Source organism: Pan troglodytes, chromosome 9, assembly GCF_028858775.2.
Source record: "Pan troglodytes isolate AG18354 chromosome 9, NHGRI_mPanTro3-v2.0_pri, whole genome shotgun sequence".
In the NCBI taxonomy this organism is placed as follows: Eukaryota; Metazoa; Chordata; class Mammalia; order Primates; family Hominidae; genus Pan; species Pan troglodytes.
Genome location: NC_072407.2, coordinates 120,192,356 through 120,220,084, shown reverse-complemented (window position 1 = coordinate 120,220,084; position 27,729 = coordinate 120,192,356). Strand labels below are relative to the sequence as shown.

The 27,729-nt window shown below is 40.0% G+C and overlaps 3 protein-coding genes across 5 annotated transcripts in view; 2 read left to right on the top strand and 1 right to left on the bottom strand.

Annotated features, from left to right (window-relative positions):
* CD3E (CD3 epsilon subunit of T-cell receptor complex) overlaps positions 1-27,729 on the bottom strand; it is a 541,795-nt gene that overhangs the window by 40,136 nt on the left and 473,930 nt on the right. The gene's annotated exons all lie outside the window — the stretch shown is intronic.
* On the top strand, positions 11,653-22,521 carry MPZL2 (myelin protein zero like 2). 2 transcript variants are annotated; one of them, XM_054662731.2, is made up of 6 exons: positions 11,653-11,854; positions 12,846-13,012; positions 13,295-13,505; positions 15,742-15,889; positions 18,645-18,720; positions 20,796-20,883. In XM_054662731.2, exons 1-5 carry the CDS (start codon positions 11,797-11,799, stop codon positions 18,706-18,708), a joined length of 648 nt encoding a protein of 215 aa, XP_054518706.2. In that variant the 5' UTR covers positions 11,653-11,796; the 3' UTR covers positions 18,709-18,720; positions 20,796-20,883. The 2 variants fall into 2 exon arrangements, with proteins under 2 accessions (XP_054518706.2, XP_054518705.2); XM_054662730.2 differs by having other exon boundaries at positions 11,659-11,854; positions 20,719-22,521.
* MPZL3 (myelin protein zero like 3) overlaps positions 22,521-27,729 on the top strand; it is a 26,715-nt gene continuing 21,506 nt past the window's right edge. For both annotated transcript variants that reach the window (XM_063784565.1, XM_003313333.6), the window contains exon 1: positions 22,521-23,730. In XM_063784565.1, coding sequence (XP_063640635.1) covers positions 23,658-23,730 — 73 coding nt within the window. In that variant the 5' untranslated portion in view covers positions 22,521-23,657. The remainder of the gene's footprint in view (positions 23,731-27,729) is intronic.

Here is a 27,729-nt window from a genome sequence, read left to right as displayed (position 1 = left end):
AGATTAATAAAGTACTTTCTAAGGTTGTTGTGAGATGTAAAGATATTAAAAGAAAATTATTGCCTGGGTGCGGTGGCTCGCGCCTGTAATCCCAGCACTGGGGGAGGCCAAGGTGGGAGGATTGCTTGAGCCCAGGAGTTCAAGACTAGCTTGGGCAGCATAGCAAGACCCCGTTTCTACAAAGAATCCAAGTGTGGACGTGGTGGCGCGTGCCTGTGGTCCCAGCTACTTGGGTTGCTGAGGCAGGTGGATCGCTTGAGCCCAGGAGGTGGAGGCTGCGGTGAGCTGTGATCGAGCCACTGCACTCCAGCCTGGGTGGCAGAGTGAGACTCTGTCTCAAAAATAAAAAAAAGAAAGAAAATTATTTAACAAATGGTAGTTATTGCGATTCCCACAAGCTGGCCTCTGACTTGAAGCTTTTGTGTGAGCCATGCTATTTCACCCTAACCCAGTCCCCCTGTTCTTTTGTCAACTAGTCTTGGCTAAAGGATGCCATGTATGGTTAGCCTTTTCAGAGACAGCTTCCCTCATGCTTCCAGGCAGAGCTTGTTCTTCCTGTGCTATCATTTGAACTTGGCATTTCCTTTATTATTGACGTCACCCTGTATTGTGACTAATTTTTTTTTAACCTGAGAGCTCCTTGAGGGCTAAGATCTTATCATTTTCACCCTTGAATTCCTGAGGATGGTGCCTGACACTTGGTAGTTGCTCAAAACTATTTTTTTTAAAGTAATAGGAGGCAAATGGAACAAAATGAGATTTTGCACAGTCCTAACCTCATTGTAGGCAAAAATTCCAAGTATTTTCCCTTCGACTTTTTCTTTCAGGAGAGATGCTAAGAAAAGGATACCTACTGTTTATTTCATTTGCTTTTGCTTCAAAAGTCTTCCAGAATGGTGGAGGTGCAGTTCTGGGGAGAGAAGGAAGGCACTACTGGTCAAAGAGTGGTTGGTACATACAACTGAGAGTTGACTGTTGACATGTTTGGTAGATTCTAATGAAGAAGGGAGACTGATGTTGAAGGAGGAGTTGAAGTTGTCTCTGGAGTTGACCTGTGAGTTAGGCAGGTCTTGTTGTGAGTCTGACTATATCACTAGCCTGGTGACCTTGGTTATACTACTTGATCTCTTAAGTCTCAGCCTTAGGCCAATTTCCTCTCTTATTCCTGTCAAAAAACTGTTGGGTCACCTCTGTCTTCAAGACTTCTGCCTCTCCATCTCCTCTACTCTAGGACAGTGACTTTCCTTCTCTACTACGTAAGGAAAGTAGAGACCACTAGATGATAACTCCCTTACAGGGGAGAAAAAAACTATAAAATCACACACACACACACACACACACACACACACACACACACACACACGCCCAGATCAAAAACTCCTTCAACTTTCTGTCCCAACCCTTTTACCTTCAAAGTTAACTATACCTGTGCCCCATCTGGGGGCTCCCCTTTATGTAGATTGACTATATAAATTTTCTTCCAAACTGTAACACCACAGCGTAAAAGGCGTACAGTTAATCATTACAGTGGAATAAGAGGTATGAGCCAGGGCTGATTTAAGCAGCCAGAACATTCTTTACCTCTTCTTAACGATGCAAGAGGTACACTTCCTCCTGTCTTTGGCCTCAGTCCTAAAAGCATTTTAACATGCTAAAGTCTTTCCCTTAAAACCAACAAATAAATCAAGATCTGAAAACTTCTTTCTATTCCTATTTCTTTCCAGCTGCCTCTGTCTCTGCCCTCTTTATAAGCTCTGTCCTTTGAAGAGTAAACTACATCCTAGTCTACCACGATTCCTCAATCTACTGCAAAATGGGCTCTGCTTCGTAACTTTTCTGATGAAACTGCTTCCACCAAAATCACCAACTGGGGAATCTTGTAGACATTTTCAGTCCTTGTTTTATTTGACTTTAGCAGCATTTGATATTTTGTGTATTCGCTCTTTTTTTTTTTAGATGGAGTCTTGCTCTGTCACCAGGCTGGAGTGCAGTGGTACGATCTTGGCTCACTGCAACCTCCGCATCCCGGGTTCAAGCAATTCTTCTGTCTCAGCCTCCCGAGTAGCTAGGACTACAGGCGTGTGCCACTACATCCAGCTAATTTTTGTATTTTTAGTAGAGACGGGGTTGCACCAGGTTGGCCAGGATGGTTTCGATCTCTTGGCCTTGCGATCTGCCCGCCTCGGCCGTATGCCTGTACTCCTAGCGTAGCCACCACGTCTGGCCCCAATATTCATTCATTATTTAAATACCTCTCTCCCTTGGCTTCTGTGACCACTCTCTCCTGGTAATTCTCCTCTTTCCCTTTCATCTGGACACTCTTATTCAGTGACTTTAGACATCTCCTCTTCCCCTTGTCCCTTAGGTATTGTTCAACCTCTAGATTCTGTCCTTTCCCACTCTACTGTGGTCTCGGGCCATCTCATCTATTCCCACTCTCACAGTTACCTTCTAGAAAGGTGAAAGACGTCAGACTGGTATCTCCAGTCCAGAACTCTCTGTAGAGCTCAGATCTGTGTTGGGTACTATTGTCAAAAGACAAAATTACCACAGATTTAGCTTAAATATTGAATTGCCTTTTATTTGCAATTCTAGAAGAGGGCAACACCTCATTCCATAAAACAGAATGAGTGTTCTGATGAGCTGAGCACAGGGGGTTGGCTTTATAGGTAGAAAGGGGCTGAAGAAAGCAGATACAGGAAACAAAAAGTGGACGAATGGTTTTTTTGCTTGCTTTTGAGACAGGTTCTTGCTCTGATGGCCACACTGGAATGCAGTGGCATGATTATAGCTGATTGCAGCCTCGAATTCCTGGCCTCAAGCAATCCTCCTGCTTCAGCCTCCGAAAGTGCTGGGATTACAGGCATGAGCCACTGCACCCAGCCTATGGGTGGTTTGGAAGTGACCTTCCTTCTTGGGCTAAAATAGAGGGGACTTCTGGCTGGGTGTGGTGGTTCATGCCTGTAATCCCAGCACTTTGGGAGGCCAAGGCAGGTGGATTACCTGACATTAGGAGTTCAAGACCAGCCTGGCGAACATGGTGAAACCCCGTCTCTACTAAAAATATACAAATTAGCCATGCGTGGTGGCACACGCCTGTAATCCCAGCTGCTCAGGAGGCTGAGGCAGGAGAATCGCTTGAACCCGGGAGGTGGAGGTTGCAGTGAGCTGAGATCATACCACTGCATTCTAGCCTGGGCAACGAGAGTGAAACTCCATCAAAAAGAACACACACACACACACACACACACACACACACAAAACAAAAAACAGGCTGGGCGCAGTGGCTCATGCCTGTAATCCCAGCACTTTGGGAGGCCGAGGCGGGTGGATCACCTAAGGTCAGGAGTTCGAGACCAACCTGACCAACATGGAGAAACCCCATCTCTACGAAAAATACAAAATTAGGCAGGCGTGGTGGTGCATGCCTGCAATCCCAGCTACTTGGGAAACTGAGACAGGAGAATCACTTGAACCCAGGAGGCGGAGGTTGTGGTGAGCCGAGATTATGCCATTGCACTCCAACCTGGGCAACAAGAGTGAGATTCCATCTCAAAAAACCAAAAAACAAAACAAACAAACACACACAAAAAACACCAAAAAACGAAACAAAACAAAACAAGAAACCAGGGGACTTCCTTACCATACCAGTTCAGGTACACTGGCCTCTTTTGATTGGTTACTGTGACTCTTCTGTTCGTTTGTTTTAAACTGGCCCATTTCAGAGTTCAGTCTGATAACATGTCACCTAGCATGAGTGGCTCTATTTTGATTTGGTCTGGTCTGCTGGGACCTACTGCAGGAGGCTAGTCCAAAACAATGGGCTCCCATAAACTTTATTTAATAGTGCTGTACTAAACATCTCTGCTTGGCTGTCCCATAGAAACATCAAATGCAACAAGTCTTCATCTTCTCTGTTTCAGAGAAAGGCAGTCACCTTCCACCCAGTTACCTAGGTTCGAAATTCGAGAATTATCCTCCAATACTTAATATCCCTTCTGTCCACTTTTAATCATGTACCAATCCCCTTCCTTTCCATCTCCTTGATAGCTCTCAAACTCTTAACTTCTCTCAATTCCCTCTGCCACCATTTCAGCTCAGGTCAAATAATCTCTTGCCTGGGTTCCTGGAAGCCTCTTGCTTGGCCTTATTCCTCTCCAGTGCCTTTCTCCATACTGTAACTGAGCGATCTGTCAAATTCCCAAATCTGATCAAATCACTTTCGGCTTAAACAGTTTCAATGTTTCCTCATTGGCCTCAGGATAAAGCCCTAACTCCTTAACTCTTATCAAGGGCCTCTTGGGTCTGGCCCCTGATTAGATTTTCAGCCTCGTCTCTGAGGGTCATTCACTTTTCTTTTTGCCCTTTTCTCTCCACTCACACTCAAGTTTTTTAATTGCCAAAAAGGCCATGTTTTCTCTTTTTCCTTGGGCTTTGTACCTACTTTTGCCCCTACCTGGGCTCACCTCTCAAATGCCACCTCCCATTGCCTACCTTGTATGTATCTTCAGAATTGAAGAATTATAATAGTAATTGCAATAATAGATAATGTTAATTGAGTGCCATTATGTGCTAAGTGATTTATTTGCACTATCTTATTCAATCCTCACAACCGCCCCATGAGGAAGGCCTCATTATCCTCATTGAATGGTTGAAGAGACTGAAATCCAGATACCCACACAGAAGTCAGAGTGATCATTTTAAACGTGAGTCAGATAATTTTACTTTTCATTTCATAACCTTTCTTTTTCTTTTGTATTGTAGCAAAAATACATAACAAAAAATTTACCATTTTAACTACTTTTAAGTGTTCAGTTCAGTGGCATTAAGTCCGTTCACATTCTTGTGCAACCATTATTACCGTCTATCTCCAGAGCTTTTACATCTCCCCAAATGGAAACTCTGTACCCATCGAACAATAACTCCCCATTTCCCTCTTCCCCCAGCCCCTGGCGACCACCATTCTACTTTCTGTCTCTATGGGTTTGATTATTCTTGATGCTCCCATATAAGTAGAATCATTCAGTATCTGTCCTTTTGTGACTGGCTTATTTCACTTAGCATAATGCCTTCAGAATTCATCCATGTTGAAATACGTGTCAAAATTTTATTCTTTGTAAGGCTGAAAATATTGCATTGTATGTATATGTCACATTTTGTTTATCCATTCTTACTCTGATGGACATTTGAGTTATTTTCATCTTTTGGCTATTGTGATTAATGCTGCTTTGAATGTCGGTGTCCAGCTATCTGTTTGAGTACTTACTTTTAATTCTTTTGGGTACATGCCAGAAGTGGAATTCTGGGTCATATGGTAATTCTATGTTTAATTTTTTAGGAACTGTAATACTAATTTTCACAGTGACTGCACTCTTTTATATTCCCACCAGCAACACACAAAGATTCCAATTTCTCCACATTCTTGCCAACACTTATTTTCTCTCTCTTTTTTTTGGTAATAGTTATCCTAGTGGATGTGATAATAGCATCCTAATGGATTGAGGTTTTGATTTATATTTTCCTAATGTCTAGTGATGTTCAGTATTTTCTCCTGTGCCTACTGGCCATTTATATCTTTTTGAAGAAATGTCTATTCCAGTCCTTTGCCCATTTTTTAATGGGGTTGTTTGGTTGCTGTTGTTGTTATTGAGTTGCAGGAATTCTTTATGTATTCTGAATATTAATCCTTTAGCAGAAATGTGATTTGCAAATATGAAATATTTTCTCCCTTTCCAGAGATTGTCTTTCATAACCCTTTAATGCTGCCCTGTACCCCTGGTGGTCTGGTCTGCCTTGTACCCCTCCCTCCTTAGCCCCTCGCCACTGCCCCTTCACTCTTCTCCAGCCACACTGGTCCATACTACACACATGCTCCTGGGAGCCTCAGGCCCTGTACTGTTTCCTCTGCCCGGAATGTCCTTCCTCCTGATCCACGTGGTTCACTACCTCACTTCATTCAGATGTTTCTTAAGTTTCATCTTATCAGAGAGGTCTTCCCTGACCACCCCTTGTCCCTTTGTTCACTACTTTATTCCTTGTGTGCCCAGGAAAATGCCTGGCGTGTCATAGGTACCCAAAACGTGTTTCTTAAATGAATGAATGAATAAATGATGTAGACCTTTGATTCACACCCATGTTTCTCTGACCCTAGAGCCTGTAGCTGCTAGCCAGCTACACTGGATGGTTCCTGTTTTGGGAAGCCTTCCCAAGGCCTCCAAGGCTGGCGGAAGGACCCTGGCTTCTGTGTTTCTCTGATCACAACTCATTTGTCACATTGCATTGTAATTGTCTACTTATTTGACTGTGTTTCCTAAGATATAGTTAGCAACTTGAGGGTACACAGTAATGTCTTGTTTGGCATCTAGCACAATTTCTAGCAACAGGGCTCAACAGGTATTAGAATGAATCAATCTCTCTGAGTCTCAATTCCTTATCTATAAAATGGAGATATCTATGTATCGTCTTGCAGTTATGGAGATCAGAACTAATATATGTAATATGCCTACCACAGTGCTGGGTACATGGTAGGCACTTGATAAATAGTAATTTAAAATTATTAATGGTAATTTTTATTTGTTAAAATCTACCAGTATTCTAAGGTATGTCTAAATTAGAATGATATAATGTAATGAACCTCCTATGCTTTATTACTGAATTTGTGTTGTCATTTACTTAATGCTGAAGAAACGTGGTGAATGTGGGAGCAAATTTCCCCTTAACATTTTATTATGAAAAATTTCTAACATGTAGAAAAGTTTAAAGAATTATACAGTAAATACCTGTGTATCCCACCTAGGTTCTTCAATTGACATTTTACTATACTTGATCACATATCTATCCATCCATCCATCCATCCATCCATCCATCCATCCGCCCACCCACCCATTCTTCCTTCCTTCCATCCATCCATTTATCAATGCATCTTATTTTTGATGCATTTTTAAATTAAATTGCAGACATCAGGATGCTTCCCCATAAATACTTCAGCATTAATGAGAGTTTAGAATTTGTTTACAATTCTTTTAAAAATTTACTGAAGTAAAACTTACATTCAATTAAATGTACAAGTCTTAAGAGTATACCATTCAAAGGGTTTTGGCAAGCACGTAACTCAAACCCTTGTCAAGATGAAGAACATTAATATCACTCTAGAAAGTTCTCTCATGCCCCTCTAGTCAATCCCTGCCCCCATTCCCCCAGGGGCAAACACTACTTTTATACTTTTTTCATGACAAGGTAGTTTTGCCTGTTCTAGAACTTCATATAAATGGAATCAAAGAGTTTATACTGTTTGTGTCTGGCTAATTTGTTCAACTTACTTTTGAGGTTCATCGTGGTGATATGTATCAGTGATTTGTTCCTTTTAATTGCTGAGTAGGATTCACGATATGAATATTCTACAGAGGATCTATTTTTCTGTTGATGGATCCCTGGGCTGTTCCAGTTTTGGGCTATTATGAATAAAGCTTCCATGATTATTCTCCTACAAATATCTTTCTGTATATATAATTTCATTCATCTTGGAGTGGAATTGCCAGGGTGGCTGAGTGTTTAGTTTCATAAGAAACTGCCAGTCCTTTTCCCAAACATCTTAACTAAGTATAGCCACAAACAACTAAAATTTACTGAATGTTTTGTGTGGGTGCTGAGCATAGAGCTTTAGTTAATGTATTTCACTTGATTCTTACATCCAGACTATGGGGTAAATGTTACTGTTCCCATTTTACATGTGAGATAACTGAGGCACAGAGAGTTAAATAACTGCCCAAGGTCACACAGCTAGTAAGCAGCTGAGCTTGGATCTGGATCTAGGCAGGTTGGACTCTAGCTCCTATACCTCATGCCTCTTAGAATATAGTAGCAAAAAAAAAAAAAAAAAAAAAAGTGGCTATTTCTTTTCTCAGGAAATTAATTAACTTCCTAAGAATAAAAAATTGGTCATGGTAACCAATTTTAACAAGAGATAACTGGAACAATAATAAAAGATGCAGTGTTCATCAATAAACACAATATAATGTAAATTCTCACCACCATTTAGATGTGGTGTGCATGGTTAACAGGGAGGTAGATAAATTCATTTATCAAGGTCCCTTTATCCTCCCGAGAGGTTCCTTAAAGCTATCTTCAAAAATGCCCCATCTCTCTAGCCCTCCACAATCTATGTAGCTTCCCTTGAGAATAAGTGAAGCGTTAAACCACTTCAGAGTCTCTTCTTTGGGCTGGTTAATAAGGGCATGGTGCCTGTCCTCTATAATTACCAGAGGAGCCTGAGGCTTATTGGAGAGGTGCATATCAGCTGTAATGAGGTGGGGCAGGAAAGCGTTCCCTCCCACGATTTTTCTAAACTCATAGAGGCTCAGTTTCAGGCCCAGACCTGTTTTGGAATATCTCTAGGAAACTTCAGGCAAGAAGGAGGGCCACAGGGAACACAACTATTCCTTTGGGCTAAGAGCCCACCCCTCATCTAGGACTCTTGACAGCCTAGCCTCCCTCTCTCATCTTTGAAAAGCTCCCTAAACCCGGGGAAGTTTTGACAAAGGATGCTAGAGATTGGAGTTGTTGGTTGGGGAAGGCTGGGAGTCCCTGAGTCTTTGGAAAACAGATGTTAGGTCTACACTTTCATTCTGGCTCATAAGCCAGGAGCCCAAACGAAAGCCAGGAGAGTAAGTGGTGGTTGGTGTCCCAAGACTTTCCTTCTTGTTTTTAATGGTTCTGGGAAATACCAAAGTAATTCTACTTCTAGGGATGCTCTTCTCGGGTCACATATTAGCCATCCCCAATGGGTATATTTGTTAGGATCAAGTCCACACTCCTTAGGATGGTGGATGAGGGCACTGCCCAGGTGGACCTAGCCTCTCACCTGGCCTGCCACTCCTCTCTGTGCTCCAGGTTTGAGGAATTGCATGCTAGTCCCTGTGGGTACCACATTCCCACCCATTTGTTCCAATGGGAAGGACTTTGTTTATCCTCTTTCCAGAATTCCTATTCATCCTTTAAGGATTGAATTTAAAAATCAAGAAAGTGGTAATTATTTGTTTACTTCACCTTCCTATCTTATATTATTTCCTCCCAGGTAGAAATATTCTATGTATGTCTGATTTTTTTCTAGTAAAAACATATGAACAGACACTTTTGAGTAAACGAATGCTTTATTTGATGACCCTAAGAGCTAAATTATTTGTTTTCCTTGCTTCACAGAATGCTAATTTCACCTTAGGTGAAAAAAAGATTTTTGCCTAGGAGGTTGAGAAAGACAACTTTTACAAATATTGATACAGGCCCATTGTCCCTTCTGTCTCCTGAGCCCCCAGTGAGTCTCCTGCTGGCTAAGGTCTAGATACTCACTAGAAATCATTTTTTGGGAAATGTGTAGATGGATGGGACAGATGAGATTCTTTCAAAAACTATTGGTATGTCACAATTTTAAATGACAATTAGGATCTTTCTCTGGAAAAGTTTAGAAAGAAAATGGTGTCTCTGAAAACTTTACTTTTCTTCTTTTCAATTTCCAGAACTCCTCTTCCTTTCCTTCCATTTGCCTGGGCACAAACATAACTTAGGCCTTATGTAGATGCCTGCAGTTTTGGTCTAAGTCCTGCTGACTGGTGTCCAGAAAACTGTGAGGGGCAAACATCCTTTTTATTTAGCATTTTCTCTTCTTAACCTTCTACCCTTGGCCTCTTCCTTGCCCAGCGAGGTGAAGTGGTTGACTGTGGAGCCACTCCTGCTAACTGGAAGGAATTGGGCGTTGCCAGGCACTAAGCCAGGAACTTGAACTCAGCTGAGAAGTGGGATCTGGATAACTCCTGCCCCTCAGAGCAAGGCTGGCAGCCAGCTCATGGGTGTTTGGCTACCTGGGGGAGGGATTTCTGCTCCTGACAACAGGCAGTTTGTTCAGTTCTTCCTGCCCTGATTCTTCTCCTGTTGCTTTTCACTGCATCCCTGAGCTCTTTGGTAACTCTACCTCTCACCAGTTTTTGCAATTTGCTGTAGACTTCAAAATCCTGGCTCTACCTCTCCTTCCTCTGTAGCTGTATTTCCCTGCAAAGTTGGAAGCCAACCAAGATCAAGTTTCCTTAACTCTTTTTCTTTCAGGGTCCTGGAGCTGAACTCTTCTGACCTACATACCAGAAAGGCTGTATCTTATCCTTCCTCACCAACATCTGAAAGGTTCCCCCAGCAGACTGATTTTAGGTCCCTTTCTGAACTAGAATCTGACAAAGACGCCACACAGTTTTCAGAAACTCTCACCATGCAACAGATTTTCACTAGCACACAGCTGGTCTGCATTTGGGGCCACCTTTGTTTTCTGAGTTCCAACACAATGGATTTTTGTGGTTGTCTACCTGTTTTTGCTCCATGCCCATGTCATCTTTCTCCTGTTGCTTTCTGTTTTCTGCACTTCTGCATTCTCCTCTCTTTTGGTAGAATTTTCTCTTTTCTTCCCTCTTTATGATGTTTTATTTTTTTCTACTCAGGCTGCCGCCTTCTCTTGTTCCTGCCACCCTTACTGCTCTGGATTCAGCTAGAAGATTTTATGAGTGACTGAAGAGTTTCTAGACTGCGAATCCAGGGATAAACGCAATCTGTCTATTTTCAGGGTTAGATTCCCAGCCCAGCCTACTTCTTAACTGCATGTGTAATCTTCATACCCCTCCTACCGATGTTTCTGTGCCACTTCATTAATCTGTAACGATGACCCACCCTCTTTCCAGACAAGGAGGCATCTTTTCTCGTTTAGATTCCTCAGCTCTTTAGACTTCTCAGTCATTTAGCTATTCAAAAAATGACAGATGAAATCCGAGGCACAACAAAGTTATCATGAAAACCTTTTCCTTGAGAGCCCCATGTCTGATTGTTCATATTAGCTGTTATTTGGTGGAAAGAACACTAGATTTTTAAGAAAAGTTATGGTTTTGCCACATGGTAGCTGTGCAACCTTGGGCAAATCATTTACCTTCCTCGGGTTCTTAGCGTCCTCGCTGGTAGAATGGGAATGCTTCACAGGGGCGTTATGGAGATGAAACAATCAGCAGGAGAGCACTTTGTAGATTGCACTTGGATGGCAGGGTGAATTAGCAGGGATGGTGTCCTGATTTGTTTTTAAATTCTTCAAAGGTAAAGGATTGTTAAGCGTGGAGATTTGATTTGGTTTGTTTCTGCCAGGTCTCCTGGAAAGCTACAAACTAGAAGTGCAGGAATCCTTGTGGTAACAAGGGTATCAGCTTTTTGTCCACAGAGGGTCCTAAGGAATTCCGACTCCTGTTTTGAAATTGTATCGAATCCAGTCCCAGGTGAATGTGGCCCTGGGGTGGTGCTTTGAGAAGTGGAATCACTGCAGGACAGTTTCAACATTCACTTCCCAGGCAAGCCTAAAGCCTGTTTTAAAAGGGCGTGTGGGGGCCAAACCCATAACAGTCTGGGACATTTCAGACTGGCACCACCTCCTCTGGCTGTTTCCGAGGCCATCTAGAGGCCAGAGCCCAGTCAGATTAACTGAAAGTAAAGAGAGGACTGCGGGAGTTTGGGACCTTTGTGCAGACGTGCTCATGCTCGTTCGTGTAGAGGGCGGGAGAGAGGAAAGGAAGGAGGGCATTGGGAGCTGAGGCCCCACCTTTCATTTCAGAAAAGTGCACAGGCAGAGCGGGCTGAGTCATAGGCACAGGTGAGGAACTCAACTCAAACTCCTCTCTCTGGGAAAACGCGGTGCTTGCTCCTCCCGGAGTGGCCTTGGCAGGGTGTTGGAGCCCTCGGTCTGCCCGGTCTGGTCTCTGGGGCCAAGGCTGGGTTTCCCTCATGTATGGCAAGAGCTCTACTCGTGCGGTGCTTCTTCTCCTTGGCATACAGCTCACAGGTAAGAGCCGGCGGGCTTCTCTCAGCGTTTCCTCCTTCACTGCTCACTCTATAAAGTTAGCTAATTGTCTTAGAAGTTGCAAGACTTTTGTTTGGGAGCCTGAGCCACAGATACAGTTTGTTTTACTTTGGGTTTTACTGAAACCAAAGTTGGTGGACTGTTTTTGGAGAACTGCTCTCGGACAAACAGGTTTAGGTGTGTTCAGCTGCCAGTGATTCAGGCACAGAGAGGGCTTTCTAATCTCAGGTTACATGCCATTTTTTTGTGTGTGGCTGTTCTCAACCTCCCACTGCTGGCAGGACTTGGCATTTGGATTTCTGTGTGTGGGTCTTGTCTGTGACTCTCAGCAACACCAGGAAAGTGGAGATTGTTAGAGAGAGACCTACTGTGATTTTGAAAGTGCCCCAACACACACATTCTAAATGTAAATATCAAGGTTAAAAAAATGCCACGTGGTACAAAGGTTCTAGGGGTGCAGGCAAACATAAGCTGTCTGGAGTTGATTAATTCAGTTTCTGTAATAGACTAGTAACAGTACGAAATCCACATAAGGACTCATCTGGAAAACTTACCTGCTAGACCACTTTACATACAACACATAATGCTTAACCTTAATACATAATGTAATGTCTAATCAATGTTATGATTCATTTTAATTTTTTATTTATGCTTTCGATTCTATTTGCGGATGTTTGTAGTTTGTTATAACAGTTTTGAAGTCGTACCACGAGGCGAGGCTATCATGCTGTGGAGAAAGTAAAAGCACTACGAAGGCTTGCTGTGTGGTAGTTTAGTTGTCACATGGAATGGGAGGGTCCAGGCTGCATACAGGTAGGAGTATGTAGATTCTGGGTGAAGTAAGTTTGGGAGATGGGGCATCTCAGTTTCACTTTACTTTAAGTCCTACTCAGATATTTATTTTGGAAGTGTCAGAAGTTCTCACAATACTATATCCCCTGTTAACCCTTCTTTTTCTTCTTTTTCATTGCAGCTCTTTGGCCTATAGCAGCTGTGGAAATTTATACCTCCCGGGTGCTGGAGGCAGTTAATGGGACAGATGCTCGGTTAAAATGCACTTTCTCCAGCTTTGCCCCTGTGGGCGATGCTCTAACAGTGACCTGGAATTTTCGTCCTCTAGACGGGGGACCTGAGCAGTTTGTAAGTAGATTATCATCATTTTCCAGGGTACTCTTGTTTAGGGAAATAATAAGCCAGTCCATTTCTCCTTTCCCTTCCAGTATTTTTCTTAGCAGCAAGCACAAAGTTAAGCTTGGAAACAATTCTTGGGACAGAGACTGAGAGGCCGTTGAAGGGGAAAGCAAGTGACAGAGTCGCAGACAGGACAGTTGGGTTTGCTGGTGTTTCACTTCTGCTCCCACCATCTTGGCCTCCTTGCCTGGGTGCTGAGTAAGAAGACCTTTTGCCATTTCCCCTCTCTAGGTATTCTACTACCACATAGATCCCTTCCAACCCATGAGTGGGCGGTTTAAGGACCGGGTGTCTTGGGATGGGAATCCTGAGCGGTACGATGCCTCCATCCTTCTCTGGAAACTGCAGTTCGACGACAATGGGACATACACCTGCCAGGTGAAGAACCCACCTGATGTTGATGGGGTGATAGGGGAGATCCGGCTCAGCGTCGTGCACACTGGTAGGTTATGCAGGGAACAGTGATTTTGGAAAGGATGAGAGCTTGTAGAAAAGAAAGGGGCAATCTTTGTTAAGGCTGAGAGAGAGGGACAATCTTTTGTGATGGATAGAGAGAGGGACTAGCCCTTCAGAACTGGGAGCCTCAGAGGGAGACCGAAGAGTTCTGGGGTAAAAAGAGAAAGGCTTTGTTTGGCTGTGGAAAGAAACAGAAAGTAAAGCAAAGGAACTCAGAGAATCCATTACAAAAATGGCATTGAGATTGTGAAAGGGAGAGGGAGCAATTCTTTGATGAAAGGCTTACAACAGGTCTGTTCACTCACTCATTTATTCGAGATACTTATTGAGTACCTACTCTAATGCTAGGCACCGTCAAAAGTGCATGACATACACTATCTCACTGAATCCCCACACCACTCTAGGAGGCAGGTACTAATGATGGGAGCTAACACTTACTGAGTACTTCCCAAATGTCAGGGGCTTTACATGACACATTTTATTTAATCTTTACATATCTCATCAGTTTATTGTGCATTTAATGCCTCCCATCTTGCCAATGAGGAAACAAGGCTCACAGAGGTTAAGTCATTTGCCCTGAGTCACGTAGCTGATAAATGGAGTAACTTAGGACTCAAACCCAATCAACTTTGAATCTAAAACTGTGCTCTAAATTGGTGCATTGTATTGTCTGCCTCCCTATAAAGGACAATCTGGAAAACCATGCCAAGCAACAAAGAGCAAAGTACATGAAACTTATGAGTTGTAGATCTGGGTTTGAGTCATTGCTACCATTTGCCAGCTATCAATAAGTCTTATTTTCCTCATCTGCAAAGTGAGAATAACACAGTGAGGATCATGGTGAGGATAAAATGAGATAATAAATGTGAATATGTCCCAACCTCTGAATTGTACTTAACAGCTACCATACATTCAGTGTTTATTTTGTACAGGCACAGCAAGGAACAACTTACATGAATTATTTTATTTTTTATTAAGAACTCAAGAAATGAATATCATTATCTCTGTTTATACATGAGGAAACTGAGGCTCAAAGAAGTTAATTACTTCAAATCACACAGCTAAGTATTTCAACCTAGTGCTCTCTGGTGTGTGCTCTTAACCAACACTACCCCAAACATATAAGCCTGTGCAGTGGTACGATTTCCTTTCATTCATAGTACAGTTTAAAACCATTTCTCAACACCTCACCAATAGAGGGCTGTGTGACCTTGCAGAAGTCATTTGAGTATTGAAAGAAATAATGTAATGGTTTTGGACCTCAGTTTCTTCATCTGCACAATGAACAGGTTAAACAAACAAAAAATCAGTGGTTCTTAAACATATGTGGGTAATTATTCTTTGAGAATCAAATAAAAGCCATGGCCCCGCTTCCCACAAAACAGTGGAGACATACAAAATGAGACATGGATTCTGTGGGCTTGCAGACTACCTTCCATCTTCTTCCCCATCCTCCTTCATGGAGTCAAGGCTGGGAATCCTGGGCTAGACATTCTCTAATGTCCTTTCTGGCTCTGAGGGCTTATGGAAGTATAATCAGAAATAAAGCTAAAGGACAAGAAAACCAGGGTTCACAGACTCTAGTGTGTCTTAGGGGACCTTCCCTCTGGTTTCCCTTTTCCATCATTTATCCACTAGACTGTAGCTTCTGATTTACTTTCCTATCCTCTCAGTGGCATGAGCTCCTTGAAGGTGATGTCTTTTTTGGCTCAGCATTTCTATCACAGTGCCAGGAATGTAGTAGGCCCTTAATAAATCTGAATAAATAACTGACTGAGTGAAAGTGGTGAGAAGTCAGGGAGAAATGGGTTGGGCACTATGTTTGATGAGGTTAGCAAAAACCTTACCCCATAAGTAGTTCAACCCACCCAGTGGTTTTCAAATCTGCATCAGAATCACCTGGAGGACCTGTTAAAACACAGATTGCTCAGCCGCACCTCTAGTGTTTCTAATTCAGTAGGTCTGGGGTGGGGCCTAAGATTTCCATGTTCTCAAGTGATATTGTTGCTGTTACTTCGAAGACCACACTTTGAGAACCATTAAAGTATGTGTATGGTTTTCCTATTGCTAGTAGGATTTACAAGGTAATATATTATTTTATGCATAAAGGTAGGACAAAGGAAGGTTCCATCTATTGATTAAATGCATCCCTATTATGTCATTAGATTTCACTGTAGTCCTCTTCTTTTTAGAATCCTAATTTAATCTTTTTCTCCTTACAGTACGCTTCTCTGAGATCCACTTCCTGGCTCTGGCCATTGGCTCTGCCTGTGCACTGATGATCATAATAGTAATTGTAGTGGTCCTCTTCCAGCATTACCGGAAAAAGCGATGGGCCGAAAGAGCTCATAAAGTGGTGGAGATAAAATCGTAAGGCTGGGCAGTTCTGGGAAAGTTCTAACACTCTTATGGCAACTCTTGGTATTTTGCAATGGGCTAAATAGTTGCTGAACAGATGTTTTTCCCTTTAAGTAAATCCTATATAAAAGAATTCACATTTGCAGGACAGATAAATTAGGTATGAACTAGTAACTTTACAAAAGCTTTCTTAATTTTACAAAATATTTCCTTATGGGATTTCTTTACTATGTGGGGGCATTGATTTTATAAAAATCTGCTATGTAAAGCTTTTCTAAAAAATCCCTTATGTTTAAAGTGAAGCATACATTTGTAAAAACCACTGGGCTAGGCAGTCAGCAGGGCCACTATGAGTCAGGGCTTAGGAAAGTCTGTTGTGCTGATAGCAGGTGTTCATCATATGTATTTTAAAATTGAGATACAATTTACCCACCATAAAATTTACCCTTTTCATTTTCACAAAGTTGTGCAGCAATCATCACTAATTACAGAACCTTTTTAAGCTCCCTCCCGTAAAGAAACCCCATATCCCTAGCTATCACTCCCTATTATCCCCTCCTACCAGCCCCTGACAACTACTCATCTACTTTCTGTCTCTATGGATTTGCTTATTCTGGACATTTCATTTAAATAGAATCATACAATATGTGGTCTTTTATGCCCAGCTTCTTTCACTTAGCATAATGCTTTCAAGGCTCATCCTTGTTGTAGTATGTATTAGTATTTCTTTCCTTTTTATGACTGCATAATATTCCATTGTATGACTATACCACATATTGTTTGTCCATTCAATTGATGGGCATTTAGGTTTTTTCTACTTGTTGGCTATTGTGACTAATGCTGCTATAAACATTCATTTACAAGCTTTTGTGTAGATCATATGTTTTTAATTCTCCTAAAAGTGGAACTGTTGGGTCTTATGGTAACTCTGTTTAGTTTTTGGAGGAATTGCCAGACTGTCTCTAAATAGCTGGACTATTTTGCATTCCTGTCAGCAATATATGAGGGTTCTGGTTTCTCCCCATCCTCCTCAACACTCATTGTCTTTTTTTTTTTTTATCATAACTGTGTATTAGGCCGTTCTTGCGTTGCTATATAAAAAAACCCTAAGACTGGGTAATTTATAAAGAGATTTAATTGGCTCACGGTTCTGTGGATGTACAAGCAGGGCGCCGATGTTGGTTGGCTCCTGAGGAGGCCTCAGGGAGCTTTTACCGATGGCAGAAAGCACAATGGGAGCAGGCATTTCGCATGGTGAGAGCAGGAGAAAGTGAGAGAGTTGGGGGGAGGTGCTACATAGTTTTATGTGACCAGATTTTGTGAGAACTCACTCACTATTGAAGACAGCACCAAGCCATGAGAGATCTGCTCCCATGACCCAAACACCCTCCACCAGGCCCCACCTCTAGCAATGGAGATTACAATTCAACATGAGATTTGGGCGGGGACAAATACCCAAACTATATGAAGCCATCTAGTGGATATGAAGTGGTATCTCATTGGGGTTTTGATTTACATTTTTCTAATGACTTGATGTTGAGCATCTTCCCATGTTCTTATTGTCCATTTGTATATCTTATTTGGAGATGCATACATTCAGAGTTTGCCCATTTTAATATGGGGTACATTATTTCACTTATTCTTGTTGAACTGTGAGAGTTATTTAAGGGATACTAGTTCCTTATCAGATATACAACTTGCAATTATTTTTTTCCCATTCTGTGGGTTGTCTTTTCATGTTCTTCCTAGTGTTCTTTGAAGAACAAAAGTTAAATTTTGATGAAGTCCGGTTTATTTTTTCTCTTTTGCTGCTAGTGCTTTTGTGTCTCATCTAAAAAACCACTGCCTAATCCCCAAGATCATGAAGATTTATGGCTATGTTTTCTTCTAAGAGTTTTATAGTCTTAATTTTTACATTTAGATCTTTGATTTGAGTTTGTTTTCGTATACGGCTGAGGCAGAAGTCCAAATTCACTCTTTTGCGTGTGGATATCTAGTTGTTCCAGCACCATTTATCTCATTTCCTTAATAAATATTTAATGAAATAAACAGACCTTTTTTTTTTTTTTGAGACAGACTTTCACTCTGGTTGCCCAGGCTGGAGTGCAATGGCACGATCTCAGCTCACTGCAACCTCCGCCTCCTGGGTTCAAGCGATTCTCTTGCCTCAGCTTCCCAAGTAGCTGGGATTACAGGCATGTACCACCATGCCCAGCTAATTTTGTATTTTTAGTAGAGATGGGGTTTCACTATGTTGGTCAGGCTGGTCTTGAACTCCTGATCTCAAGTGATGTACCTGCCTTGGCCTTCCAAAGTGTTGGGATTACAGCGTGAGCCACTGCGCCTGGCCAAACAGAACTAATTTTAAGAAGCCTAACAAACCCAACTCTGAGGTTCTAGTTTGAATAGAACCAATAAAGATGACTTAGGTCAACACAAAACTTTTTATTTTTTTTTTGAATAACAAATATAAATTAGAGGTGGGATACTAATGGTAAAATAAAGGTGTCTGCTTTAAAACTCTGGAGTTCCCGAATCAGAACCCAAACTGTATTCCCTTACATTCTGAAAAGTCTCTAAGTTCAGAGGTGTGAATATTATTAATTAGATGGCACCAGTTTAGCTCTGTGTAAACTTCAATCTACTCCCAAGTGCATGTAATTCTTCCAAAAATATGGGGGAAAAATACCTTACCTGAAGCTTCTGTGGGATTTACCTACTTGCTTCTTGTCTTGTTCACCTGACACTTGGTTTCTGCTTGTTACAGAAAAGAAGAGGAAAGGCTCAACCAAGAGAAAAAGGTCCCCGTTTATTTAGAAGACACAGACTAACAATTTTAGATGGTAAGGTTCACAAATAGGTTGATTTCCTTCTTCAGCTTTCTGACATGTCCAGCCCATCTCTAATGAGGACTCCCAGATCATCACTTTATGGCTGTTAGGTGTTTCCCATATGAAATTAGAGGAGCTGGGTCAGGGAGACAAAAGTCTTCTATTAGTCTTATGGATAGCTCCTCCTTGAGTGTATTTTGTGCAAAAGATTAAGAAGCTGGACTCTACTGCCACTAAAGCTGAGAGAATCCTAAGGTTATTTGTGGCTTCGGGGTTATATTTATTACTACTACTACTAATAAATATTCAACAAGTAAATAAATCTTTTTTAAATCAAAAGATTAGTATCTGCTTATTCTTTTTTTTTTAATTGTAAACCAATTATGGTATTAAGAGAGTGACTCAATAGACATATCTGGCAGTTTTTACAGGAGAGCTTTTGTACTATTTGGAATTGATTTCAACTCCTCTCATTTAGTTATTGGCACTAATAACTACATGAAATGAATCCAGTTTTAGTAGTGTATAATTTTATTTTTCCAGTTTTCAGGTTCATCAGGCTTAAAAAGTAGGATAATTTATTTTTCTTGTCTTTGTTTTTGAGACAGGGTCTCAACCTGTTGCCCAGGCTAGAGTGTAGTGGTGCGATCTCAGGTCACTGCAACTTCTCCCTCCCAAGGTCAAGTGATCCTCCTACCTCAGCCTCCCAAGTAGCTGGGACCACAGGTGCGCGCCACTACACCCAGCTAATTTTTGTACTTTTTGTAGAGACGGGGTTTCGCCATGTTGCCTAGGCTGGTCTCACCTGAGCTCAAGCGATCCACCTGCCTCAGCCTCCCAAAGCGTTGGGATTACAGGCATGAGCCGCTGCGCCGGGCCAATTTATTTTTCATATGCTCAGAATTTCTCCCATTCTCTGAAATAGGTCCACACATTTAATTTCTAGATGTTATAAATCCGGACATGGAAACTTAAATTTTACGCTCATAAGAAAGTTCTTGATATTAATGACTTTATCCTGTAAAACTCTGGCTCTGTTACACGGGAGAAAATTTTTTATAGACCGTTATTAGTTGCAAAGAGGGTCACATTTTTATAGGCTAAAGCTCCAGTGAAAGACCTCAAGGATTTATAAAATAGAATATGGAGAAAAATGATTGTATTGTAAAACCAGAAAACCAAAAAACATCAGGGAGTTTTTACCAACCAACGGCTATTGTCTTTTTAAAGTTAAGGGGATTATCTAACAACTTGGGGTCATGGAAAATAAATACGGGAGATGTTTTAGATCAAAAGAAACTTAAGAGATGAACACAATCAAAGTGCAATGTGTGATCCCCAAACGGATGAATAATAGTGTGAACAAGCTAGTTGTAAAAACAAGCTTGGAGGGGCAATTGGGAAAGTCTTGAATATGAAAATATTAAAATATGGATAATATTAGGGAATTATTGTTAGTTTGTATTAGGTATAGTGATGGTATTGCAGTTATAAAGAAAATGTACCTATTTTGAAAAATGCTTCCTGGAGTATTAGGGGTAAATGTCAGCAATATACTTTAAAAGCATAGGAAAAAAGCAAATAAAACAAAAAAGGCTTCAGAATTAGGTGATGGGGGAGATGAGGGGAGAAAAGAAAAGAATGAATTAATGAATTTAAGGGATGGGTAAATTCCACATACTCTGTTCTCTACTTTTCTATATGTCTGATTTTGTTTGTAATGAGAGTGAGAAGTGGGGAGAATATGGAATGTATGTGTGTGAGCAAGTTGTGGGTCATCCAAGTGTCCATGCAAGGTACTTAGAGGCCATGATTTAAGGATACTAACTCTGAAAATTATGTAATAAGGATTAGGAAACTTCTTTTAAAAATTAAATTGGGGGAGAATATGAATACTTTCCCTCAGAATATTTTCCTTCTAATAACATATATGTAATTCATAATGCCAAGTATTCCTATTGTACTCTTCTCAAATATATTATCCATTTAAATTTTTGTTTTGTGTTTTAGGAAGCTGAGATGATTTCCAAGAACAAGAACCCTAGTATTTCTTGAAGTTAATGGAAACTTTTCTTTGGCTTTTCCAGTTGTGACCCGTTTTCCAACCAGTTCTGCAGCATATCAGATTCTAGACAAGCAACACCCCTCTGGAGCCAGCACAGTGCTCCTCCATATCACCGGTCATACACAGCCTCATTATTAAGGTCTTATTTAATTTCAGAGTGTAAATTTTTTCAAGTGCTCATTAGGTTTTATAAACAAGAAGCTACATTTTTGCCCTTAAGACACTACTTACAGTGTTATGACTTGTATACACATATATTGGTATCAAAGGGGATAAAAGCCAATTTGTCTGTTACATTTCCTTTCACGTATTTCTTTTAGCAGCACTTCTGCTACTAAAGTTAATGTGTTTACTCTCTTTCCTTCCCACATTCTCAATTAAAAGGTGAGCTAAGCCTCCTCGGTGTTTCTGATTAACAGTAAATCCTAAATTCAAACTGTTAAATGACATTTTTATTTTTATGTCTCTCCTTAACTATGAGACACATCTTGTTTTATTGAATTTCTTTCAATATTCCAGGTGATAGATTTTTGTTGTTTTGTTAATTAATCCAAGATTTACAATAGCACAACGCTAAATCACACAGTAACTACAAAAGATTACATAGATATGAAAAGATTGGCAGATGCCATTGCAGGATGAATCACTTGTCACTTTTCTTCTGTGCTGGGAAAAATAATCAACAATGTGGGTCTTTCATGAGCAGTGACGGATAGTTTAGCTTACTATGTTTCCCCCTCAATTCAATGATCTATAACAACAGAGCAAAATCTATGCTCATTTGCAGACTGGAATCATTAAGTAATTTAATAAAAAGATTGTGAAACAGCATATTACAAGTTTGAAAATTCAGGGCTGGTGAAAAAAAATCAACTCTAAATGATGATAATTTTGTACAGTTTTATATAAAACTCTGAGAACTAGAAGAAATTATTAACTTTTTTCTTTTTAAATTCTAATTCACTTGTTTATTTTGGGGGAGGAAGACTTTGGTATGGAGCAAAGAAATACCAAAACTACTTGAAATGGAATAAAACCAACTTTATTCTTTTTTCCCCCCATACTGGTAGATAAAGCAAACTTTGTAAGTGGGCTATTGAAAGAAAAGTTACAAGCTTAAAATACAGAAGCATTTGTTCAAAGGATAGAAAACATCGAAAAGTTTAGGCTCAAGATCAATCTTTACAGACTGATATTTTCAGTTTTTAATCGACTGGACTGCAGATGTTATTTCTTTTAACAAACTGGAATTTTCAAACAGATTATCTGTATTTAAATGTATAGACCTTGATATTTTTCCAATACTATTTTTTAAAAAATTGTATGATTTACATATGAACCTCAATTCTGAAATTCATTACATATCTGTCTCATTCTGCCTTTTGTACTGTCTAAAAAAGCAAAGTTTTAAAGTGCAATTTTAAAACTGTAAATTACATCTGAAGGCTATATATCCTTTAATCACATTTTATATTTTTTCTTCACAATTCTAACCTTTGAAAATATTATAACTGGATATTTCTTCAAACAGATGTCCTGGATGATGGTCCATAAGAATAATGAAGAAGTAGTTAAAAATGTATGGACAGTTTTTCCGGCAAAATTTGTAGCTTATGTCTTGGCTAAATAGTCAAGGGGTAATATGGGCCTGTTGTTTAGTGTCTCCTTCCTAAAGAGCACTTTTGTATTGTAATTTATTTTTTATTATGCTTTAAACACTATGTAAATAAACCTTTAGTAATAAAGAATTATCAATTATATAATTTGTGTATATACATATCTAGAAGTTCTACATTGCAGGGAAAACAGATGGATATGTATTTGATCTTTACCAAAAAGTTTTCTTAGTAGAGACAACCTGCAAGTCAATAATGGATACAGTTAGTTTCTAATGGGTAAACAGAAGTATAAGGATTTCCACAGAATTTTCACACTGTTTTGGATAGCTGGGAATTGGGCATAACAACACTACTTAGTTTGAGGGCTCTTTCAAAGAAAAGTATCAAAGATTCTATTTAGTACTTTGCATTACACTTTTAATAGGGAAAACTACTGGCTTTCAAGTCTAGTAAAGGAATGGAAATTGAAAAATGGAAACTTATTAATTCTTCCCCAAAACGAAAGCATACTTTTATTCTCCTCCTGCTTTCATTGACATGTGGCAATTTCCAGGGAAGAGGCTTACTGATTATTAAAGCAGTGCACTTATTGTACCATCTCTTTTTCAGAAGTATGTGACGCCATCTCACTTCAAGTACTGTGATAACATAACTTTCTTACTTTTCCAACCAAAGACACACAAATCCCAGTTCCTCTTTTCCTCTAATACAGGCTGTAATGATTTGATCATTATTGCCACCACCAAAAGTAATTTAATAAACACCCAATTTTGGAGGCTGCAATACCTACACTAAAAAGGACACCAACCAATGAGGCTTGTGGCACATATCACTACAAGCACCTAATATATATTTATCTATACTGTATGATCTCCCAGCTGTTTCTGAACTCTAAATTTACGGTAGTGTATTCTGAGAACCTTCAACTAAATCTCGAGACGTAAAAACGATGTCTGACATGCAGTGAGAGCATCAAAATTATTTAGTTCTGCAGAATTCCATAAAAACAAAATTGTAATTATTCCAAGTCCGTAGCCTACTTCATTTTCAAGCAAAAGAGAGCATTTAGCTCCCGCCTGAAAGTTAATAAATCTCTGGTCAGTGAAACCAGGTGTGGTTCTGGAAAGAAGCCAGGTTCCTATGGTAACTTCGGATCGCCATTTAAGTTGTCTCTCGGCCTCCTGCTCTGACGTCACTTCCGGTGTTACCTGTGTCGTTACTGGGAGCTGTAAACAAGGTGTGCAAGCATCTGAAGAGCTGCCGGGATGCAGCAGAGAGGAGCAGCTGGAAGCCGTGGCTGCGCTCTCTTCCCTCTGCTGGGCGTCTTGTTCTTCCAGGGTGAGTGCTCCGGCTGGCTACGCTCCACTTCCGGCTGGGGGGTTAGGGAAGATGGTCGCTTTTCCGGTTCCGGGTGGGGGGGTCTCCAGAAAGCCCCCGCATAGCTCTGGGAAGGAAGGAGGGAGGGAGCGGGACGTTGGGACGATGTCATCACCACCCCGTTGAGGATAGTTGGTATTTTGTCAGTCCTTTCCTGAGCCTTGGGAGCTTTTTCACCTTGCGTGACCTGTCATTGTAGTTTGGTGATGGCATACTTGATGGAACCACAGAGAGCTCTGGCTTTGGGGACACCCGGTGTTATTTTGTGGTGGTATTATCAGTGGTTGACCGCTGTGGTTTGGGCGCTGTATACCCTGATTAGAAAGAAAACAGTTCTAGCATTCAGTAGTTTGCCCCAGTAGTTTTGGGAAACAAAATCATGACAGTTGGTAATTTTATTTTTTGTAGGTGATTATTGTGGTCTATAAAATGAAATATTTGTTAGTCACAGAAGGGATGTGATGTGATTCATTATAGAGAAGCATATCGATGAAAAAGCAACTGCTTTAGCATTTTCATAACTTTTTTTAATACAAGAAAGAGCATATAAATTCTGTTAAAATTTATTAAGTAATATCAGAAGTAGGGTATTCACACTGACATTCACATCTTAAAATTTAGGTGAGTTTTGCTTTCATATAATTTTCAAATTGCATAAATTTCAATCCAGCCTAATTACCTTCATCTTAAGGTACAATTATTTCCTGGATTTTGTGTATGTATGTCTTCCTGGGAAATAAAATATTAGTATATCTAGTATTAGAGTGAATTGCTAAATTTATAAAATTTCCTTGAGGGTAATGGGGATTTCTGAAAGAGATATTTAATATTATATAAATATAAAGACTTTAATGTAAAGACTTCGGATGTCCTAAATCTTAGCAGTTAAGGCTGGAAAGTTTTAAACTGGTGACTAATATTCATGTTGCCAGCACACCCCTGATCCCTCCCAGCTGCCTGTGTCATCATAAGTCTCCAGTTTTTAAGTTAAATTACTTTGCAGTATGATATTTAGGCTGGCCTACTGTCACTCCTAATAAACCCAGTCCTCTCTCTCTCTCTTTCACACACACACACACACACACACACACACACACACACGAGAAATATTCAAATATTGTCTTATTGAGAAAAAAATCTGGAAATGGTGTTTTCTTAAATCTAATGTCATTTTGCTTTGAAGAGCATCTGTCAAGTCCAGCAGACCATATAATTCAATCAAACATTAAAAGTTGATTTTACAATCTCTATGTACTTGTGGAATAGATTTTTTGCCTTTTAAAAAATAACTGGTGGCAGGGTGTGGTGGTTCTTGCCTGTAATCCCAGCACTTTGGGAGACCGAGGCAGCTGGATCACCTGAGGTCAGGAGTTCAAGACCAGGCTGACCAACATAGTGAAACTCCGTCTCTACTAAAAAATACAAAAAAATTAGCCAGGCGTGGTGGCGGGCGCCTGTAATCCCAGCTACTCGGGAGGCTGAGACAGGAGAATCGCTTGAACCCAGGAGGCAGAGGTTGCAGTGAGCTGAGATCTCGCCATTGCACTCTAGCCTGGGCGACAAGAGAGAAACTCCATCTCAAAAAACAAAAACAAAAACAAACAAAAAAGAAACAACTGGTTTATCATATTATTCACATGCCATACAATTTACTGTCTTAAAGGGCATAATTGAATGGTTTTTAGTATATTCACAGTTATGCAATAATTACCACTATCAATTTTAGAACATTTTCATCACCCCAAAGAGAAACTTGATACCCATTAACAATCACTCCTCATTCTCCATTTCCCTTAGCCCCTGGCAACCACCAGTCTATTTTTTGTATCTATTGATTTGCCTATTCTGGACATTTCATATAAATAGAATAATATCTGTAATCCCAGCACTTTGGGAGGCCGAGTTGGGTGGATCATTTGAGGTCAGAAGTTTGAGACCAGCCTGGCCAACGTGGTAAAACCCCATCTCTACCAAAAAATACAAAAAAAAAAAAAAAAATTAGCCAGGTGTGGTGACATGCCCCTGTTATCCCAGATTCTTGAGAGGCTGAGGCAGAAGAATCACTTGAACCTGGGAGGTGGGAGTTGCAGTGATCTGGGATTGCACCACTGCACTTCAGCCTGAGCGATGGAATGAGATCCTGCCTCAATAAATAAATAAATAAATAAAAATAAAGTAAATGGAATTACACAATATGTGCTTTTGGTGACTGGCTTTTTTCACTTTGCATGTTTTCAAGGTTCATCCATTTGTTTGGTGTTTTAAATCTTATGTGGTTGAGTTTGGTTTCATGTCAGTGTTTATTTGCCTTTTGTTTTCAAAGATAAGACCACTTAAATTATTAGATTATTTGAATTCTCCTTAAGTTATAAGTCTCGTCCTGTTATATCAGTTATCTAAGTATTTAGAAATGGTAGACTAGGGGACCTAGGTTTCTTAAACTTTTCTCTCTTTTACTTAGGTGTGCAATATGAATAAAATATCAGTAGATTTGTATTTTAGAAAATGGGGCATACAAGATTGGGGGCTTTATTGACACATTTAATTCTTTCATGTGTAAAATTACTTATGTGAAAATGTGATTTTCTTGTTTTTTCCCCAGACTAAAAAGTTTTTGTTAATTATTATGAGTATTTCTATAGTTGGCTGTTTTTACCTGGCAAGAATGCTTTTCTGCTCAGATGAAGAGATAAAGGCATTAGGCCTGGGATGGACATTTCTGAGTGAATTAATGTTGGATTGGTATTTTTTTTATGAGTGGAAGAGACAAACTATCTTACATCCATTGGTTTTAAAACATTTTTTAATTTCAGTATATATATGTAGAGAAAAGTACACATGTCATAAGCCTATACAGCTCAATGAATTTTAAGAAACTGAACACACATGGGTAATTAGCACCCAAATCAGGATATATAAAATGTTCCTTGCATTCCAAAAGCCTTCTTTTGTGCTTCTTTCCAGTCATTATCCTTTCTCCCCAAAAAGGAGTCAACACCCTGATGTCTAACAGTATAGAATAGTTTAGTTCATCCGTGGATGCAGTGAGCCAAGATCACGCCACTGCACTCCAGCCTGGGTGACAGAGTGAGACTCTGTCTCAAAAAACAAACAAACAAACAAACAACAAACCGAAAATATTAGTCTGTAAAGATTGATCTTGAGCCTAAACTTTTAGATGTTTTCTATCCTTTGAACAAATGCTTCTGTATCTTAAGCTTGGAAGGACACTGGGAAACTAAACACTTTTAAAAGGCACTTTTCTTTCAATAGTCCACTTATAAAGTTTGCTTTATCTACCAGTACGGGGGAAAAAAAGAATAAAGTTGGTTTTATTCCATTTAAAGTAGTTTTGGTATTTCTTTGCTCCATACCAAAGTCTTCCTCCCCCAAAATAAACAAGTGAATTAGAACCAAAAAAATCAAGAAAAAGAAAAAAGTTAATAATTTTTTCTAGTTCTCAGAGTTTTATATAAGACTGTACAAAATTATCGTCATTTAGAATTTTTTTTTACCAGCCCTGAATTTTAGTTCATCCATGGATAAACTATTACTTTTCTTATTTTTCTTTAACTATACAATTAAGACCCTACATATCCAGTATTTAGATTTCAACAAAATGACTTTAAATGTTTATAACTTTTTGGCAAAATCATGCTCATAAATATGGAGTTCAGATATATTAACAAGGAAAAAATTGGTAGGTAGGTGGGTTTATTGATGGTATACTTACTATAATTTAGCAAACAAAATTTGGTTTAGTAACCAAAATTTACTATAATTTAGTAACCAGAATGTGTAATTTTAATGCTTATTTTGTAATAATTTTTGTTTTATAAAAAGGAAACTGGGCTGGGCGCGGTGGCTGACGCCTGTAATCCCAGCACTTTGGGAGGCCGAGGCGGGTGGATCATGAGGTCAGGAGTTCAAGACCATCCTGGCCAATATGGTGAAACCCTG

What these genes read in the sequence shown, in the direction of transcription:
- MPZL2 (XM_054662730.2), top strand. Translation starts at nt 11,797, where the DNA reads ATGTATGGCAAGAGCTCTACTCGTGCGGTGCTTCTTCTCCTTGGCATA. An exon ending in GCTCAGCGTCGTGCACACTG is followed by an intron (nt 13,506 to 15,741) that starts GTAGGTTATGCA and finishes TTCTCCTTACAG; the next exon opens with TACGCTTCTCTGAGATCCAC. An exon ending in AAAGTGGTGGAGATAAAATC is followed by an intron (nt 15,890 to 18,644) that starts GTAAGGCTGGGC and finishes TGCTTGTTACAG; the next exon opens with AAAAGAAGAGGAAAGGCTCA.